We start from the raw sequence: 20,730 nt of genomic DNA, 5'->3' as shown, positions 1-20,730 counted from the left end.
CAAAATATTATTTCTATATAATTTTTTTCTCAATATTTTATTCCTACAGAAAATTTTGTCAAAATTTTATTTCTATAGAAAATTCTGTCAAAATTTTTTTTCTATAGAAAATTTTGTCAAAATATTATTTCTATATAATTTTTTTCTCAAAATTTTATTCCTATAGAAAGTTTTGTCAAAATTTTATTTCTATAGAAAATTTTGTCCAAATTTTATTTCTATATAATTTTTTTTTTAATTTTATTCCTATAGAAAATTTTGTCCAAATTTTATTTCTATATAAATTTTTTTACAATTTTATTCCAATAGAAAATTTTGTCAAAATTTTATTTCTATAGAAAATTTTGTCCAAATTTTATTTCTATATAATTTTTTTTTAATTTTATTCCTATAGAAAATTTTGTCAAAATTTTATTTATATAGAAAATATTGTCAAAATTTTATTTCCATATAAATTTTTTTAAAAATATTATTCCAATAGAAAATTTTGTCAAAATTTTATTTCTATAGAAAATTTTGTTCAAATTTTATTTCTATATATGTTTTTTTTTTAATTTTATTCCTATACAAATTTTGTCAACATTTTATTTCTACAGAAAATTTTGTCAACATTTTTGTATGTATATAAAATTTTTACAAAATTTTATTTCCATAGAAAATTGTTTTCAAAATTTTATTTCTATATAAAATTTTGTCAAAGTTTTATTTCTATAGAAAATTTAGTAAACATTTTATTTCTATAGAAAACTTTGTCAAAGTTTTATTTCCATAGAAATTTGTTTTCAAAATTTTATTTCTATAGAAAATTTTGTCAAATGTTCATTTCTATAGAAAATTTTATTCCTGTATAACATTTTTCCAAATTTTATTTCTATAGAATTTTTTTTTTTTAATTTTATTTGTATGGAAAATTTTGTGAAAATTTTATTTCTATATAACATTGTTTTACAATTTTATTTCTATAGAAAATCTACCAAACAGTAAAAAATCTACCATTTTTGGTAAAATTCTACCAATTAACGGTATGGTCACACGGGACAAATATTTGACAGAAATCAAAATAGAATTCGTCGCTACAGCCAAACCACCAAACATTTTTAGCTCATATTGGATAATTAACATCATGGTAGAATTATTTTCCAAAACCGATATCCAGATAATTTGAAAATGGTTCTGGAAAAATGTTTGACACTCATTTTGGTCAAATATTTGACTAATGAGACCATAACCTAAGTGTAACACTAGGACAACACTTTTTATTAGAAACCAAATCCCTCGAGGCTAGTATTCCACTAGCTTTGTGTACTAATTTGGTCTCTTTCTATTAGCAACTCCGAATTCCTAACGGAATCCCTAATTTGTCACTCTCTCTCTCTCTCTTTGTTAGTAAGCTCAATGATAAGTGGATTATCATTGAACTTAATCTCTTTCTAGTTCGAATAGTCTAAGTGAGCCTTAAATAAAGCGAGCTAGCAAGTGCACCACAGTGACTCAAAGTAAGAAATGTAAATGCATATTATAGTACTTTTTACGTATTTTTTTCAGCCCGGTTATTGACTATTTTTTTTTTTTTTGAAAAAAAAAAAAATATTTATACTTATTCAAAACTTAGACTCTCCATCCCTCCCATCCCAGCAGGGCTGCCAATAAAATTTCAAGAAAAATCGTCACTTTTTTCGATAAAAATCGTCATAATCGGCACTTGCATTTTAAAAATCGTCAAAAAATCGGCAATATAAATTATATTAAAGTTAAACGTATTTTTTGGGTAAACTAAAAACAAAGTAAATAAAGAAATCAGTTTTGTATACAAATAACATTACCATAAAAATCATTTTTTGTTAAACAAAAATATTTCGTAATTTTTGTATAAAAAATCTATTTTTCTAATATATTGTTATTAATTGAGTAACATTTTTAATTATATATTTTGAAACTAAAGAAAAAGTCCCATGTTTTCCAAAATAGGTGATTTTTATAGTGGTTATTTTTTATACCGTACTAGAATTTTATCATAATAATAATAAGTAAAAGTTTCTATTGCACATTCTGTGTAAATCATTATCAATTTTGGTATTAAAACAATTTGAGTTATTTTATTTTAGGTTGTTTTTTAAACAGAATATTCCATCCAATGAATTATTCTCCAGCTATCATCTAATTTTAATTTTTTGCTTAAAAATGGCTACGTTTGCTGTGGAGTTTGGAAGAATCATGATTATTTGTACGAATTTTGACAAAACTCAAAAAGCCAAAGTACTCCACGTTCTGTTTCCGAATTTTTTCCCAACATTTTTCAAATTTATTTTAATATTTTCAAAAATTTCTTCAAAATGTAAAAACTTAAACTCCATAAACTATGTGTCTAATATCGTTAAAATCGGAAAAAAATCGGAGTTGTCCATTTTGTGAGGAAAAAATCGTCAAAATGCCGATAAATCGGCAAAATTGGCAGCCCTGCATCCCAGTTAAAGATTTATACCCTCGCAAGCTGTTTCTCGCTTAATACGAGGGAAATTAAGCGAGAAACCCGTTATTATCCCTCAGAAAAAAATTAATGTTCTCTTCTTCTCTCTTGATGTAATTTTCTCATCATCTATGCACCCACTGTGTTATGCATTTATCAGAACCATTGTCATTATTGTCACAATGGTCAGATGACAGTGGTGGCGACCCCTACTCCAACATCTCAACATTAAATGTCAATAGGCTAAAGTGAATTTGTTCCCGTGACACTCTACTACCCCTCCCCACAAATTTTAATCAAAAAAAAAAAAAAAAAAAATTAAAAATCTCAACAACCACATCCACATTGGCTTACGTTGGATGTTGTCTTGGGTGTAGAATATTCGATTTTTATAACTGCAGCTTAAAGTGCATTTGCAGTTAATTGACAGTTAGCATTAATCTTAATAAACCAAATCTAAGTATATTAACCTAAACATTTGCTTGTCATCCTCATCGTCATCATCATTATCATTGGGGTGTTTAGTGTTGTTAGTCTTCTTCTAGGGAGTAGTTTTTTCATCATTGGCGAGCTATTTCATGGTTTCTTTCTGGGCCGCCATATAATGTCAACTTATAGGCCGAATGCCAAAATAACACCACGTTTATGAAAAATTCCAATGAATGCCTTAATTTGCTTTTAGTTACAAAGGAAACGGGCGACCTTTTTATGTTACAGAGCCACCGGAAGACCTTTTATGTTGGTAAACAGCTGATCTATGTTTATGGGTGAAAGGTAAGATAATGATGGTTTTAAGTCATAATTTAAAACAATCATTATAAAATAAAAAAAAAACCTTAAATGTTTGAGACATACTTAAAAAAAACTAACATTTCATTAGGCTGTGGAAAATTTCGCAAAAAATAATAAAATTTAACTACAAACAAATATTTTCTGCAATAAAAATAAGTAAAATTTAGCGTTAGTTTAACTCCGGCATTTGTTTCGGTGTGTACAGATTCCTGGGAAAATAGGATTAATAAGAATCTTATACCCATGAGTCCAAAGTTTAAGGGAAAATAGAAACGACCTGCAATTTTACATCGCTCCAAGATTAAAAATTTTGTATACCCTCCGCCATAGGATGGGGGAATATTAACTTTGTCATTCCGTTTGTAACACATCGAAATATTGCTCTAAGACCCCATAAAGTATATATATTCTGGGTCGTGGTGAAATTCTGAGTCGATCTGAGCATGTCCGTCCGTCTGTTGACATCACGCTAACTTCCGAACGAAACAAGCTATCGACTTGAAACTTGGCACAAGTAGTTGTAATTGATGTAGGTCGGATGGTATTGCAAATGGGCCATATCGGTCCACTTTTACGTATAGCCCCCATATCAACGGACCCCCAAATTTGGCTTGCAGACCCTCTAAGAGACGCAAATTTCATCCGATCCGGCTGAAATTTGGTACATGGTGTTAGTATGTGGTCTCTAACAACCATGAAAAAATTGGTCCACATTGGTCCATAATTATATATAGCCCCTATATAAACCGATCCCCCGATTTGGCTTTCGGAGCCTCTAAGAGAAGCAAATTTCATCCGATCCGGCTGAAATTTGGTACATGGTGTTAGTATATGGTCTTTAACAACCATGCAAAAATTGGTCCACATGGGTCCATAATTATACATACCTCCCATATAATCCGATCCCCATATTTGGCTTGCGGAGACTCTAAGAGAAGCAAATTTCCCCCGATCCGGTTCAAATTTGGAACGTGGTGTTTGTATATGGTATCTAATGACCATGCAAAAAGTGGTCGAAATCGGTCCATAATTATATATAGCCCCCATATAAACCGATCCCCAGATTTGACCTCCGGAGCCCCTTGGAAGAGCAAAATTCATCCGATTCGGTTGAAATTTGATACGTGATGTTAGTATATGGTATCGAACAACCATGCAGTAATTGGTTCATATCAGTCTATAATTATATATAACACCCATATAAACCGATCCCCAGATTTGACCTCCGGTGCCATTTGGAAAAGCAAAATTCATCCGATCTGGTTGAAATTTGGTACGTGGTGGTAGTATATGATATTTAACAACCATGCCAAAAGTGGTCCATATCAGTCCATAATCATACACTAATAGAAAAAGTTTCGTTATATTAACGAAATGTGTCATTAAAAGTGAGCCAATGAAACAAATTCGTTAATACAACGAAATGTTTCGTTGTTATGACGAATTTTCTCTTAATCAACGTAACATTTCGTACTATTAACGAATACTTTCATTGTGTTAATGAAAATGTTTCGTCATATCAATGAAAAATTTTCGTTGGCTCAATTTTAATGAAATTTTCTTTGTGTGTATATAGCCCCCATATAAACCGATCCCGAGATTTGGTTTTGGAGCCTCTTGGAGGAGCAAATTTCTACCGAGTCAGTTGAAATTTGGTACATTGTGCTAGTATATAGCCGTTAACAACCATGCCTAACAAGGTCCATATCGGTCTATAGTTATATATAGCCCTCAGATAAATCGATCACCAATCACACAAAAATTGGTCCATATCAAGTTCATAATTGTATATAGCACCCATATAAGCGATCCCTATATTTCAATTCTGGCTCCCTACGTACCGTGCAAAAGTCCATATCGATTCGTAATTATTTGTAGACTTACCTACACATACCTTTTTTGTCTAATATATACCACGTATGGACTAACTCACAATTTAGAAAACGATTTAAGATGTAATTCGATTGTGGATGACAGTCTTTCGTAGAAATTTCTACGCTATCCATGGTGGAGGGTATATAAGATTCGGCCTGGCCAAACTTACGGCCATATATACTTGTTTTCGTATAATAAATTCGGCTTAAATTATTTTTTTTGATTTTTTGAGAATACCTAATAACCAAAAAGGATTTTAGTTTGCCAAAAAATTCGTTTAAAAAGAAATTATAATTTCTTAGCTTTTTCTTACCTTTATGCTATGCCACAGCGAGTGTAGTTTTCAATGTCTCATGGAAGTATTTTAGAAATTATGATTAATACGATGGTTATGCCTATATTGCTTAGTAACAAACATTTCACTTTTAAGTTGATTTTTTTCTTTAGCACGAATCTCCCTCCTTTAGTTTTTGCAGGCAATTCGCATGGATATGAATACAAAACACAACAAAAAATGTTTTTCCACTTAATTAATACTGAAATAATTATCCACGATTATTTATAAATGTTCAAAGTGTATGTGTTCGTTTTTAGTTTAAAAAAAAAATATTTTAACTTAAAGATCTTTGTGTAAGGCTTTGATGGTCTTCCTTAGTTGTAGTGGCTAAAGAGAAATTGAATACACAGCCCACAATTAAAGCGTAAACAATTACGTTTTTATTTCGCAAAGAAGAAATTTTGAGAGAATTTAATTTTTCTTTTCGTTTTTTTTTATTTTTTACCATTTGACGTTTTAAATGAACACAATAGCTTCAATTTGTTCATCACTGTATAATTGTTTTGGGAAATTTATTTAAGATTTGCGTGGTACTTGAAATGCGAAGACCCACTTCGCAAATGCAATTGATGCATTCACTGAATTTGAAATGGAAATGAAAAGGCATTTCTCCAACATGCGTTTTTTTTTTTTTTTGAACGTTTAATAAAAAATATTTGTTGTATTTTTTTTTTGTAATTTACTAAAGTTGTTTTCACTGTTTGAGATTTTTTTAATATTTTTCTACCTCTTCTTTAAATTGTTCCGTCTTTCTTTTATTAAAGTCGTGATTCTATACAAAAAGTCTGTTTTACACCCGCTACTCTATGGCCAGCTGTTTGCTGTTAGTCGACTAATAAATTGCCATTTCTGTCGCCGCTGCCGTCGTCATCTCGTCAAGCTTGTCTTGATGTATGATTAATGTATGAAATTACACTTTAATGCCTCACTAACCCGTCTGGGGTCGATTATATGCCCCATTCTCTCAACTGAGTTTGGTCGTTTCTACTCAATCATATATACACACCACCAATAGATGTTGTAGGTTTTGTTGTTGCTACTTGTATTGGTCGTCACCACTAATCGTCGTCGTTGTATTCATAAAGATAATCACCATAATATGGTGTGGTTAAATTAAGCCATTGTATGTCGCTGTTGTTGTTATTGTGAATGCTAGGCTTGATTATTGATGACGTCTTACTGCAATTGTAAAAAAAAGAGAGTCTCTTGAGAGAATTAAAATCGTAATTAGGCGCCATACAGTGGTATAGGTGTAAATAAGTAAAATAATATAGCCGAATATTCGCCAAAAATTTTTTATCGTACTTAGTTTCGGTTGTTATTCTGTTTTTGATGCTATTAATATAGTTCGGAAATTCATTAGCAGGATTTATTTTTTTTCTTGTTTTTCTTTGCCCAAATAAAATTTTCTTATATATTTTCTTACTATATTTTCAATAGGATTGTCATCTAGCGTACTTTTCAATAGGGGATTATCCTCTCTCTGGTGGCATTTCTGTGTTTTTCAAAGCTTTACTAAGTGGTTTCAAAAGAAGATCATTTGTTATTGTTAATTTTTTGATTAAAACTATCATTTCTGTGTTTGAAGACATTTCAATTAAAAAATTAATTGGATCAATTAATTTCGTGATTGAATCAGAATTTTTTTTTGCGTGTAGAATGAGTAGCCAAAATGTGCCTAAACTAACAGGCTGTCTTTATATCTAACTAAAGCTAACCTTCCTTTAGTTGAAATTTCTTTGTTTTACAGAAATTTGTTCTTCATATTAAGCTATTTTTTTTCTTTTTCTCTTAAGCCAATCTCTTCATCACATAGTACTCTTCTACGGATTCTCTTAATTAAACACTATACTCAACCGAAACCCTTTGCATATTTTTTAGACTTATAGGCATTCGTTAATTAAATTAGAAACCTCTGTCAATGAGTGGACAATTGGAAGATAGGTCTTACGTCACATATGTCTCTAAATATTAAACACTGTTTCCAAGGAATATATCTCTGCATCCAATGAATTGATTTCCAAAGCACTGCCTACCCATTTCCATGTAAAGGGTGATATTTTACATATTATTCTCTTGGAGACACTGATTTAAACAGTTGAAAATTGTGATAACATTTTCTCTAGCACTAAAATATTCACAAAATTTTCTCTAGAAGTAAAAAGTTTGCAAAATTAGAAATAAACTGTTGACAAAATTTTTTATAGAAATAAAATTGCGACAAAATTTTCTATAGAAATAAAATTTTGATAAAATTTTCTAAGAAATAAAATTTTGATAAAATTTTCTATAGAAATGAAATTGTGACAAAAGCTTCAATAGAAATAAAAATTTGACAATACTTTTTTACAAAATTTTCTATAGAAATAAAGTTTTGACAAATTTTTCTATAAAAATCAAATTTTCTGTAGAAAACAAATTTGACTAAATTGTCAATAGAAATAAAATTTTGACAACATTTTCTATAGAAATAAAATTTTGAAAAACAGAAATTCTATAGAAATAAAATTTAAAAAAAAAAAACTTTCTTTTTCTATTCTGAAAAAAAATTTCTATAGATATCAAATTTTGAAAAAAAATTCTATGAAAACAACATTTTGACTAAACTTCTTATAGAAATAAAATTTTGACTAAATTGTCTATAGAAATAAAATTTTGACAACATTTTCTATAGAAATAAAATTTTGAAAAAAAATTTCTATATAAATAAAATTTTAACAAAATTTCTTATAGAAATAAAATTTTAACAAAATTTCTTATAGAAATAAAATTTTGACAAAATTTCTTATAGAAATAAAATTTTGACAAAATTTCTTATAGAAATAAAATTTTGAAAAAAAATTTCTATGGAAATAAAATTTTGACAAAATTTTCTATCGAAATAAAATATTGAAAAAATTTTTTATAAAACTATAATTTTGACAAAATTTTCTATAGAAATAAAATTTTGAAAAAATTCTTTTTATAGGAATTTTGAAAATAAAAAATTTCAATAGAAATTAAATTTTGAAAAAATTTCTTAGGAGACAAAATTTTAACAAAATTTTCTAACATATAGAAATAAAATTTTGACAAAATTTCTTATAGAAATAACATTTTGACAAAAATTTTTTATAGAAATAAAATTTTGACAAAATTTCTTATAGAAATAAAATTTTGACAAAATTTCTTATAGAAATAAAATTTTGACAAAATTTTGACAAATTTTCTGTAGAAAACAAATTTGACTAAATTGTCTATAGAAACAAAATGTTGACAACATTTTCTATAGAAATAAAATTTTGAAAAACAGAAATTCTATAGAAATAAAATTTTGAAAAAAAAACTATTTCTTTTTCTATTCAGAAAAAATTTTTCTATAGATATTTAAATTTTGAAAAAAAAATTCTATGAAAACAACATTTTGACAAAACTTCTTATAGAAATAAAATTTTGACTAAATTGTCTATAGAAACAAAATTTTGACAACATTTTCTATAGAAATAAAATTTTGAAAAAAATTTTCTATATAAATAAAATTTTGAAAAAAAAAAAAATCTATAGAAGTAAAATTTTAACAAAATTTCTTATAGAAATAAAATTTTGACAAAATTTCTTATAGAAATAAAATTTTGAAAAAAATTTTCATAGAAATAAAATTTTGACAAAATTTCTTATAGAAATAAAATTTTGACAAAATTTCTTATAGAAATAAAATTTTGACAAAATTTTGACAAATTTTCTGTAGAAAACACATTTGACTAAATTGTCTATAGAAATAAAATTTTGACAACATTTTCTATAGAAATAAAATTTTGACAACATTTTCTATAGAAATAAAATTTTGAAAAACAGAAATTCTACAGAAATAAAATTTAAAAAAAAACTATTTCTTTTTCTATTCAGAAAAAATTTTTCTATAGATATTAAATTTTGAAAAAAATTCTATGAAAACAACATTTTGACAAAACTTCTTATAGAAAAAAAATTTTGACAACATTTTCTATAGAAATAAAATTTTGACAACATTTTCTATAGAAATAAAATTTTGAAAAAAATTTTCTATATACATCAAATTTTGAAAAAAAATCTATAGAAGTAAAATTTTAACAAAATTTCTTATAGAAATAAAATTTTGACAAAATTTTTTATAGAAATAAAATTTTGAAAAAAATTTCTATAGAAATAAAATTTTGACAAAATTTTCTATAGAAATAAAATATTGAAAAAATTCTTTTTATACGAATTTTGAAAATAAAAAAATTCAATAGAAATTAAATTTTGAAAAAATTCTTAGGAGACAAAATTTTAACAAAATTTTCTAACATATAGAAATAAAATTTTGACAAAATTTCTTATAGAAATAACATTTTGACAAAATTTCTTATAGAAATAAAATTTTGACAAAATTTCTTATAGAAATACAATTTTGACAAAATTTCTTATAGAAATAAAATTTTGACAAATTTTCTTATAGAAATAAAATTTTGACAAAATTTCTTATAGAAATAAAATTTTGACAAAATTTTCTATAGAAATAAAATTTTGACAAAATTTCTTATAGAAATAAAATTTTGACAAAATTTCTTATAGAAATAAAATTTTGACAAAATTTCTTATAGAAATAAAATTTTGACAAAATTTTCTATAGAAATAAAATTTTGAAAAAATTCTTTTTATAGGAATTTCGAAAATAAAAAATTTCAGTAAAAATTAAATTTTGAAAAAATTTCTTAGGAGACAAAATTTTAACAAAATTTTCTAACATATAGAAATAAAATTTTTGACAAAATTTCTTATAGAAATAAAATTTTGACAAAATTTTTTATAGAAATAAAATTTTGAAAAAAATTTCTATACAAATAAAATTTTGACAAAATTTTCTATAGAAATAAAATTTTGAAAAAAATCTTACTGTAGGAATTTTGAAAATAAAAAATTTCACTAGAAATTAAATTTTGAAAAAATTTCTATGGAATCAAAATTTTAACAAAATTTTCTATAGAAATAAAATTTTGACGAAAAAAAATAAATAAAAAATATACTTTTTACAAAATTTTCTATAGAAATAAAATTTTAGCAAAATTTTCTATAGGAAACGAATTTTTCTGCATAAGCAAAATTTAAACAAAATAAAATTTTGACTATATGTGGTAGAAGTCAATATTAAAATAAAGTAATAAATCCTAATAAATAGTTTTTGTGATAATAACTACAAAAAATTGATCAAACACGGAAAAATAAGATATTTTTGTTTGCTAGTTTTTTGGTAAAATTTTCTTAAAATTTTGGAGATTTTTTTTGGCTCGAGTCACATCTGGGGAGAGGTTTGTATGGAGGCTAAGGAACTATGAAGCATATATCACTTGGGTACAGAAATTAATTAATTAATTAATAAAAATATATTTTTCAAAGAATTTGGTGTGACATATTCTGTAGTTACATAGTCATAAGGTCTATACTCATAATTCAGTGCTCATGGATATGGTGTAAATAACTGCCAAAAGCTTATTCTTAGCTGTATTCTACGGACCAATATGGTAACCTAAGCTTTTACCCAAACAAACAAGTGTTCGACTATCGATATTCACAAAAAAGCTATAGCATTGCCAAAATTCTAACGCACTAGAATTCCAGTGGATTTCATATCGATTCCAAGCTTAATTTAAGATCACTTTAAAAACAAATGAAAGCGATAAAGTTTTCTTTCACACAATGAAAGCTTTATTCAATGTGAAATAGCTTTACTCTTACCCATCCATTATGGTGACAACGGAGTGTATTTTGTTTTAATATTGAACAAAAAAAGAAAACAAATAAAATCGCAACAAAGTTGTACTTATGCTATTGGATCATTGGTTAATTAGTCCATTAAAATCTTTTACATTTGTCTTGAAAGTTATTAATGAGCACTTAGCTGGATTATTTGAGATTAAATCTTGTAAAGCAACACTTGATTTTCGATTAATTGTTTGTTGGTTTGGTTATTTTCTGCTGCTTTGTGGGAAGACCCACTTCAACGGTTTTATGACCGACCCTGAATGGAGATACCACCGCACCTAAAAGCCAGGCAAATGCTAGACAAAATTGAAATAAAACAAACAAAAAAAAAAAAACATCGAAAACCCAAATCCATAAGTTTGGACAAACATCAACAGTCTCGAAAATATTCATAAAGTGAAAAATAACAACAATCGAAACGTTGGGACAAGTGTTTTAAATATATTTGGAAATTTGTGAGACTTATGGCGGAGGGTGGAGTTACGAACAGCAGCCGGCATTTGTCAATTGTCAGATTATGAAATTTAAGCTATGTGCTGAAAATTTCAAGTGGAAATTCATATAAGCCTATAATTGCATAATTATGCAATTCGATATTGAGCATTGAAAATAATGACATAAATACAATATGAAATTTTTAAATAGACATATTTTTACAGGCCATTTAAATGGTTTTGATTTAAAATTTTTTCTAAAGAAATTCAATTTTGGCAAAATTTTCTTTAGAAATAAAATTTGGACAAAATTTTCTCTAGAACTAAAATTTTGGCAAAATTTTCTATACAAATTAAATTTTGACAAAATTTTCTATAGAAATAAAATTTTGGCAAAAATGTTTATAGAAATAAAATTTTCACAAAATTTTGTATAGAAATAAAATTTTTGGCAAAATTTTCTATAGAAATAAAACTTTGGCAAAAGTTGCTATAGAAATAAAATTTTGATAAAATTTTCAATAGAAATAAAATTTTGACAAAATTTTCTATACAAGTAAACATTGCGGCAAAATTAACTATAGAAATAAAATTTTAGCAAAATTTTCGATAGAAATAAAATCTTAGCAAAATTTTTCTATAGAAACAACATTTGCCAACATTTTCTATAGAAATAAAATTTTTGCCACCTTTTCTATAGAAATTAAATTATGGCAAAATATTCTATAGAAAAAAATTGGTAAGCTTTTTTATAGAAATAAAATTTTGATAAAATTTTCTGTAAAAACAAGTATATAGGGCTGTAAGTTCGGCCAGGCCGAATCTTATGTACTCTCCACCATGGATTGCGTAGAAACTTCTACGAAATACTGTCATCTACAATCGAATTACTTGGGTTGTGGTATCTTAAAACTTCTTAACATCGTTTTCTAAATTGTGAGTTAGTCCATAAGTGGTATACACAGTCTTACACAAGTTTACATACGGTTTAAGAAATTGTATTTCCTTTAATTAATAAAATATAATAAAATATGCATACATATGCTTTAGATTTTGTAAATTAATTTGAAAAACAAAGTATTTGTCAATTTTCAAGAATATTTTTTTAGTCTGGATTATAAACAACAACAAGAAACATGTTTAGTTATAAGGTAAAAACATCAAGGGTATGTAAACTTATGTGAGACTGTGTATATTAAACAAAAAAGGTATGTATAGGTAAGTCTACAAATAATTACGAATCGATATGGACTTTTGCACGGTACGTAGAGAGCCAGAATTGAAATATGGGGTCGCTTATATGGGGGATATATACAATTATGAACTTGATATGGACCAATCTTTTTGTGATTGCGGATCCATTTATCTGAGGGCTATATATAGACCGATATGGACCTAGTTAGGCACGGTTGTTAACGGCCATATACTAGAACAATGTACCAAATATCAACTGACTCGGATGAAATTTGCTCCTCCAAGAGGCTCCAAACCTAAATCTCGGGATCGGTTTATATGGGGGCTATATATGATTATGGACTGATATGGAGCACTTTTGGCATGGTTGTTAAATATCATATACTACCACCACGTACCAAATTTCAACAAGATCGGATGAATTTTGCTTCCCCAAAAGGCACCGGATCGGATGAAATTTTCTTCTCTTAGAGACTCCGCAAGTCAAATCGGGGGATCGGTTTATATGGGGCCTATATATAATTATTGACCGATTTCGACCAATTTTTGCATGGGTGTTTGAGGCCATATATTAGCACCACGTATCAAATTTCAACTGAATCAGATGAATTTTGGTCTTCCAAGAGGCTCCGGAGGTCAAATCTGGCGATCATTTTATATGGGGTAAGTAGGAACCAAACCAATTTTTGCATGGTTGTTAGAGACCATATAATAACACCATGTACCAAATTTCAGCCGGATCGGATGAAATTTGCTTCTCTTAGAGCAATCTCAAACCAAATTTTGGGGTCTGTTTATATAGGGGCTATATTTAATTATGGACCGATGTGGAGCAATTTTTGCATGGCTGTTACAGACCATATAATAACACCATGTACCAAATTTCAACCGGATCGGATGAAATTTGCATCTCTTAGAGCAATCGCAAGCAAAATTTTGGGGCCCGTTTATATGGGGGCTACACGTAAAAGTGGACCGATATGGCGCATTTGCAATACCATCCGATCTACATCCATAACAACTACTTTTGCAAAGTTTCAAGTCGATAGCTTGTTTCGTTCGGAAGTTAACGTGATTTCAACAAACGGACGGACGGACGGACGGACATACTCAGATCGACTCAGAATTTCACAACGACCCAGAATATGTATACTTTATGGGGTCTTAGAGCAATATTTCGATGTGTTACAAACGGAATGACAAAGTTAAAATACCCCCATCCTATGGTGGAGGGTATTAAAAATTTTTGATAAAACTTTGAATAGCAATAAGATTTTGAGAAAATTTTCATAGAAAAACAAGTAAGGAAAGTCTAAAGTCGGGCGGGGCCGACTATAATATACCCTGCACCACTTTGTAGATCTAAATTTTCGATACCATATCACATCCGTCAAATGTGTTGGGGGCTATATATAAAGGTTTGTCCCAAATACATTCATTTAAATATCACTCGATCTGGACAGAATTTGATAGACTTCTACAAAATCTATAGACTCAAAATTGAAGTCGGCTAATGCACTAGGGTGGAACACAATGTTAGTAAAAAAATATGGGAAACGTTTAAATCTGAAGCAATTTTAAGGAAACTTCGCAAAAGTTTATTTATGATTTATCGCTCGATATATATGCATTAGAAGTTTAGGAAAATTAGTGTCATTTTTACAACTTTTCGACTAAGCAGTGGCGATTTTACAAGGAAAATGTTGGTATTTTGACCATTTTTGTCGAAATCAGAAAAACATATATATGGGAGCTATATCTAAATCTGAACCGATTTCAAATTTGGCACGCATAGCTACAATGCTAATTCTACTCCCTGTGTAAAATTTCAACTAAATCGGAGTTAAAAATTGGCCTCTACGGTCATATGAGTGTAAATCGGGCGAAAGCTATGTATGGGAGATATATCTAAATCTGAACCGATTTCAACCAAATTTGGCACGCATAGCTACAATGCTAATTATACTCCCTGTGCAAAATTTCAACGAAATCGGAGCAAAAAATTGGCCTCTGTGGTCATTTGAGTGTAAATCGGGCGAAAGCTATATATGGGAGCTACATCTAAATTTGAACCGATTTCAACCAAATTTGACACGCATAGCTACAATGCTAATTCTACTCCCTGTGCAAAATTTCAACTAAATCGGAGCAAAAAATTGGCCTCTGTGGGCAAATGAGTGTAAATCGGGCGAAAGCTATATATGGGAGCTATATCTAAATCTGAACCGATTTGACTGATATTTTGCAAGTTTTTCGAGACTCATAAAATATTCGGATGTACGGAATTTGAGGAAGATCGGTTGATATACACGCCAATTATGACCAGATCGGTGAAAAATATATATGGCAGCTATATCTAAATCTGAACCGATTTTTTCCAAAATCAATAGGGATCGTCTTTGAGCCGAAACAGGACCCTATACCAAATTTTAGGACAATCGGACTAAAACTGCGAGCTGTACTTTGCACACAAAAATACATCAACAGACAGACAGACAGACGGACAGACAGACAGACGGATATCGCTAAATCGACTCAGAATTTAATTCTAAGACGATCGGTATACTAAACGATGGGTCTCAGACTTTTCCTTCTTGGCGTTACATACAAATGCACAAACTTATTATACCCTGTACCACAGTAGTGGTGAAGGGTATAAAAATTGGCAACATTTTCTATAGAAATAAAATTTTGGCAAAATTTTCTATAGAAATAAGCATTTTGCAAAATTTTTTATATAAATAATATTTTGTATGGAAATCAAATGTTGACAAAATTTTCTATTGAAATAAAATTTTTGGCAACATTTTTTCTATAGAAATAAATTTTCTATAGAAATAAAATGTTTGCAACATTTTCTATAGAAATTAAATTATGGCATAATTTTCTATAAAAAATGGTGCAATTTTTTATAGAAATAAAATTTTGATAAAACTTTGAATAGAAATAAAAATTTGAGAAAATTTTCATAGAAAAAATATTGGCAAAATTTTCTATAGATAAAAAATGGCAAAATTTTCTATAGAAATAAAATTTTTACAAAATTGTCTATAGAAATAAAATTTTTGGCAAAATTTTTTATAGAAATAAAAGTTTGGCAAAATTTTCTATAGAAATAAAACTGCTGGTAAAATTTTCTATAGAAATAAAGTTTTGATAAAATTTTCTATAGAAATAAAATTTTGATAAAATCTTCTATAGAAATAAAATTTAGGCAAAATGTTCTATAGAATTAAAATTTTGACAAAATTTTTTATAGAAATAACAATCCGACAAAATTTTCCATAAAAATAAGATTTTGATAAAACTTTGCATAGAAATAAGATTTTGAGAAAATTTTCGTAAAAGAAATTGGCAAAATTTTCTATAGAATTACAATGTTGATAAAAGTTTCTATAGAAATACAATTTTGAGAAAATTTTCATAGAAAAAAAAATTGGCAAAATTTTTTATAGAAATAAAATTTCGGCAAACTTTTCGATAGAAATTTGCATTTGGCAAAATTTTTTATAAAAACAATATTTTGTATGGAAATAAAATGTTGACAAAATTTTCTATTGAAATAAAATTTTTACAAAATTTTCTATAGAAATAAAATTTTTGGCAAAATTTTTTATAGAAATAAAATTTTTACATAATTTTCTATAGAAATAAAATTTTTACAAAATTTTCTGTAGAAATAAAATTTTTGGCAAAATTTTTTATAGAAATAAAACTTTGGCAAAATTTTCTATAGAAATAAAATTTTGACAAAATTTTCTATAGAAATAAAATTTTGACAAAATTTTCTATAGAAATAAAATTTTGACAAAATTTTCTATAGAAATAAAATTTTGACAAAATTTTCTATAGAAATAAAATTTTGACAAAATTTTCTATAGAAATAAAATTTCGACAAAATTTTCTATAGAAATAAAATTTTGATAAAATTTTCCATAGAAATAAAATTTTGATAAAATTATATATAGAACCAAAATTTAGGCAAAATGTTCTATAGAATTAAAATTTTGACAAAAATTTTTATAGAACTAACAATTTTATAAAATTTTCATTAAAAATAAGATTTTGATAAAACTTTGCATAGAAATAAGATTTTGAGAAACTTTTCATTAAATTAATTGGCAAAATTTTCTATAGAAATAAAATTTTTGACAAAATTTTCTATAGAAATAAAATGTTGGCAAAAATTTCTATAGAAGTAAAATTTTACCAAAAATTTGATCAAAAATTTCAAAATAAAATTTTTTGATTTATTTTTGATTTGTTCTTAAAATTTCGATAGCACCAGTGGTAACCGTGTTTAGTAACCGTTCTTTTCGTTCCATGCTTCTTACCATCTAATGCATCCCAAATAAATGTAATTTTTTTGTTCTCTGTTGTTTTGAAAACTAAAATTCTTATCTTTTATTTACATAACTTAAAAAGATCGTCTATACTTAAATATAAAAATCACTTAGATGTATCCTTGGACTAGACAAAATACCGTGGTTTAGGCATTACTGTGTAATAGCCATACATATTTGAGGTATCATCACGAATTCTTCTCACTTTGATGGGTACCTTTTTGAAGAGCGGCGACACATACATGGTCATAAAGAAGGCCATAAGGGCACCCATGAAAATACCCATGGCCACATCAGTCCAATGATGCCGATACGAGCCCACACGTTCCAAAGCCACCAAAATGGCAATGACAATAGCGCAGAATTGCATAAGGCAACGCCATAGTTTCATCCATCCCGTCTTGAGACGAACCTGCATATAAATGGCCAGGAAAAACATGGCATATGCCGTTGTAGCCGAATGGGTGCTGGGAAATGATTGACGCATTGTATTCATGAGATGGGGAGTTATGGTCAGCGAGGAGCAGGTGTAATATTCAATAAAACGGCCAAAATGCGAGGGATCCGAGCAGGCTGTCACATTGGCTGGCATCAGGGGTTGACACACATCCATAAAATAGGGAGCAAGGCGGCCCGTGAAATGTTTTGTACAGCTGCTGGCAATTAAAACCAAGGCAAGACCAAACAGGTAGACGCCCATGATGTTGTAGCACTCGCTGACAAAAGTGGGTATGCGAACTCCCACAAACACATAACGCTGTGGTGGTTTTGGCACGTGTCCTATCTTAGCCGTTGAGGTAGAAGATTTCGGAGCCGGAAATGTAACGCGTAACATTTCTATGATGATGACCATAGCTGCAGGTATGGCAATCACCAGTATGGTCACATGAATGCGTTTCAATAAAGTCTCCTGTTTAAAGGGATAAGCTATGGATTCATCGCCACAAAAGAAACCGCGATATCTGGTCCTTAGCAACTGTGGCAGGATAATCAGGGCCACAGTGAAAACACTAGAGAGCAATAAAATATCCACGATGAGACGCATTAAGAGGCGGGTATTGGGATTATTACAGCAACTCATTTTTGGTAATTTAGGCCTTTGGTTTTTCAAAAGAGATTTTACATAGATTCTATAGGGAAAATTTCCAAATTACTTTAAACACTCGCGTTTTAATTTTTTATTTCAAAAAATTTGTTGATATGTTTCGTTATTTTTTTTTACCGGTTGTCCATCCGTCTTAAGCGTTCGATCAAAACTAGTTTAAGATTTTGTCAGCTTTTTCAAAATTTCAATATTTAAGGTTCATTTTGTTTGTTTCAATTTTCGTTTCATCTCTTAGTAGACTAAAGATCCCTCCCTAGCCCCTCTGGAATTTTGACAAATTTGTATGTTTTTAATTTGTTTTTATTTGGCTTATGGAGAATTCGTATATGTTGATAGCTTTCTGAGGCAGCGGGGGCTATTTAAAATGCTAAAATATTCATTCTTATGTCTTTTAACCGGATGATGATGATGTTAGTTAATCTTCCAGTTTTTTCGTCTTTGAACAAAAACCCTAAAAAACGTTAAGTTGTTAACTATTAATCGTTGGTTATGCTCATTGATTTGCTATTATCTAAAGAAAATATGCCAGTAATTTTTTAAACCGTAATAAGTTGATGCCCCCTGTTTTTAGCCTATTTCTGTCATAGTGAATCATCATTATATAGAACGGAGATGGTTAAAGAAAAGGTGGTCTTGGCGAATTGGGATCACGCTTGCCAAAACAACAAAACAAGCAAAATTTTACCAAAAACTACCAAATAGAAAAATTTTATAAAATTTTTATATCTATAGATAATTTGTGTAAATTTTTATTCCCATAGAAAATTTGGTCATAAATTTTATTTCTATAGAAAATTTAGTCAAAATTTTATTTCTATTGAAAATTTTGTCAAAATTTTATTTCTATAGAAACTTTTGCCAAAATTTTATTTCTATAGAAACTTTTACCAAAATTGTATTTCTATAGAAAATTTTCTGAAATTTTATTTCTATAGAAAATTTTCTCAAAACTTTATTTTCGTAGAAAATTTTATCAAAATTTTATTTTTTTAGAAAATTTAGTCAACATCTTGGGAGCCACCGTGGTGCAATGGTTAGCATGCCCGCCTTGCATACACAAGGTCGTGGGTTCGATTCCTGCTTCGACCGAACACCAAAAAGTTTTTCAGCGGTGGATTATCCCACCTCAGTAATGGTGGTGACATTTCTGAGGGTTTCAAAGCTTCTCTAAGTGGTTTCACTGCAATGTGGAACACCGTTCGGACTCGGCTATAAAAAGAAGGTCCCTTGTCATTGAGCTTAACATGGAATCGGGCAGCACTCAGTGATAAGAGAGAAGTTCACCAATGTGGTATCACAATGGACTGAATAGTCTAAGTGAGCCTGATACATCGGGCTGCCACCTAACCTAGTCAACATCTTATATCTATAGAAAATTTTGTTAAAATTTTATTTCTAAAGGAAATGTCCATTTTTTTTATAAAAAATATAGAAAATTTTTTCAAAATTTTATTATTTTACCAAAGTTTTTTTTTCTATATAAAATTTTGTCAAAATTTTATTTCGACAGAAAATTTTGTCAAAATCTTATTTCTATAGAAAATTTTTGCAAAATTTTATTTCTATAGAAAATTTTGTCAAAGTTTTATTTCTGTAGACAATTTTGTCCAAATTTTATTTCTATAGAAATTTTTGTCCAAATTTTATTTCTAGAGAAGATTTTATCAAAAATTTATTTCTATAGACAATCCTGTCTAAATTTTATTTCTATAGAAAATTTTTCAAAATTTTATTTCTATAGAAAATTTGGTCAAATATCCATTTTTGTAGAACATTTTGGCAAAATTTTATTTCTATAGAAAATTTTGTCAACATTTTATTTCTATAGAAAATTTGCTCAAATTTCCATTTCAATACAACATTTTGTCAAATTTTTATTTCTACAGAAAATTTTGGCAAAATTTTATCCCCAAAGAAAATTTTGTCAAAATGTTATTTCTATAGAAAATTTTATCGCTATTTTTTTTAATTTTTGTTTTTTAATTTTATTTCTATAGAAATTTTTTCGAATTTATATAAAATTGTCTAAGTTTTATTATTTTGCCAAAGTTTTATTTCTATATAAAATTTTGTCAAAATTTTATTTCGATAGAAACTTTTGTTAAATTTTTCTTTCCATAGAAAATTTTGTCAAAATCTTACTTCTATAGAAAATTTTTGCAAAATTTTATTTCTATAGAAAATTTTGTCAAAAATTTATTTCTGTAGAAAATTTTGTCCAAATTTTATTTCTATAGAAAATTTTGTCAAAATTTTATTTCTATAGAAAAAATTTTGTGAAAATTTTATTTCTATAGAAAAATTTTGTGAAAATTGTATATAGAAAATTTTGTCAAAATTTTATTTCTGTAGAAAATTTTGTCCAAAATTTATTTCTGTAGAAAATTTAGTCCAAATTTTATTTCTATAGAAAATTTTTCAAA

At 27.9% G+C, this 20,730-nt stretch overlaps 2 protein-coding genes across 2 annotated transcripts in view; both read right to left on the bottom strand.

Annotated features, from left to right (window-relative positions):
• LOC142233406 (putative phosphatidate phosphatase) overlaps window positions 1–6,294 on the bottom strand; it is a 33,612-nt gene extending 27,318 nt beyond the window's left edge. The window contains exon 1 of the mRNA XM_075304304.1: window positions 5,448–6,294. The gene's annotated coding sequence lies outside the window, so the exon portion shown is untranslated. The remainder of the gene's footprint in view (window positions 1–5,447) is intronic.
• An 11,035-nt stretch (window positions 6,295–17,329) lies between these two features.
• Window positions 17,330–18,520, bottom strand: LOC142233615 (putative phosphatidate phosphatase). Its single transcript, XM_075304604.1, has one exon. It carries the CDS (start codon window positions 18,281–18,283, stop codon window positions 17,330–17,332), a length of 954 nt encoding a protein of 317 aa, XP_075160719.1. The 5' UTR covers window positions 18,284–18,520.
• Window positions 18,521–20,730: the final 2,210 nt, after the last annotated feature.

This window comes from Haematobia irritans, chromosome 4 (genome assembly GCF_050003625.1).
Source record: "Haematobia irritans isolate KBUSLIRL chromosome 4, ASM5000362v1, whole genome shotgun sequence".
In the NCBI taxonomy this organism is placed as follows: domain Eukaryota; kingdom Metazoa; phylum Arthropoda; class Insecta; order Diptera; family Muscidae; genus Haematobia; species Haematobia irritans.
Note: the sequence above shows the minus strand (reverse complement) of the source record. Positions and strands in the feature narration are given on the sequence as shown.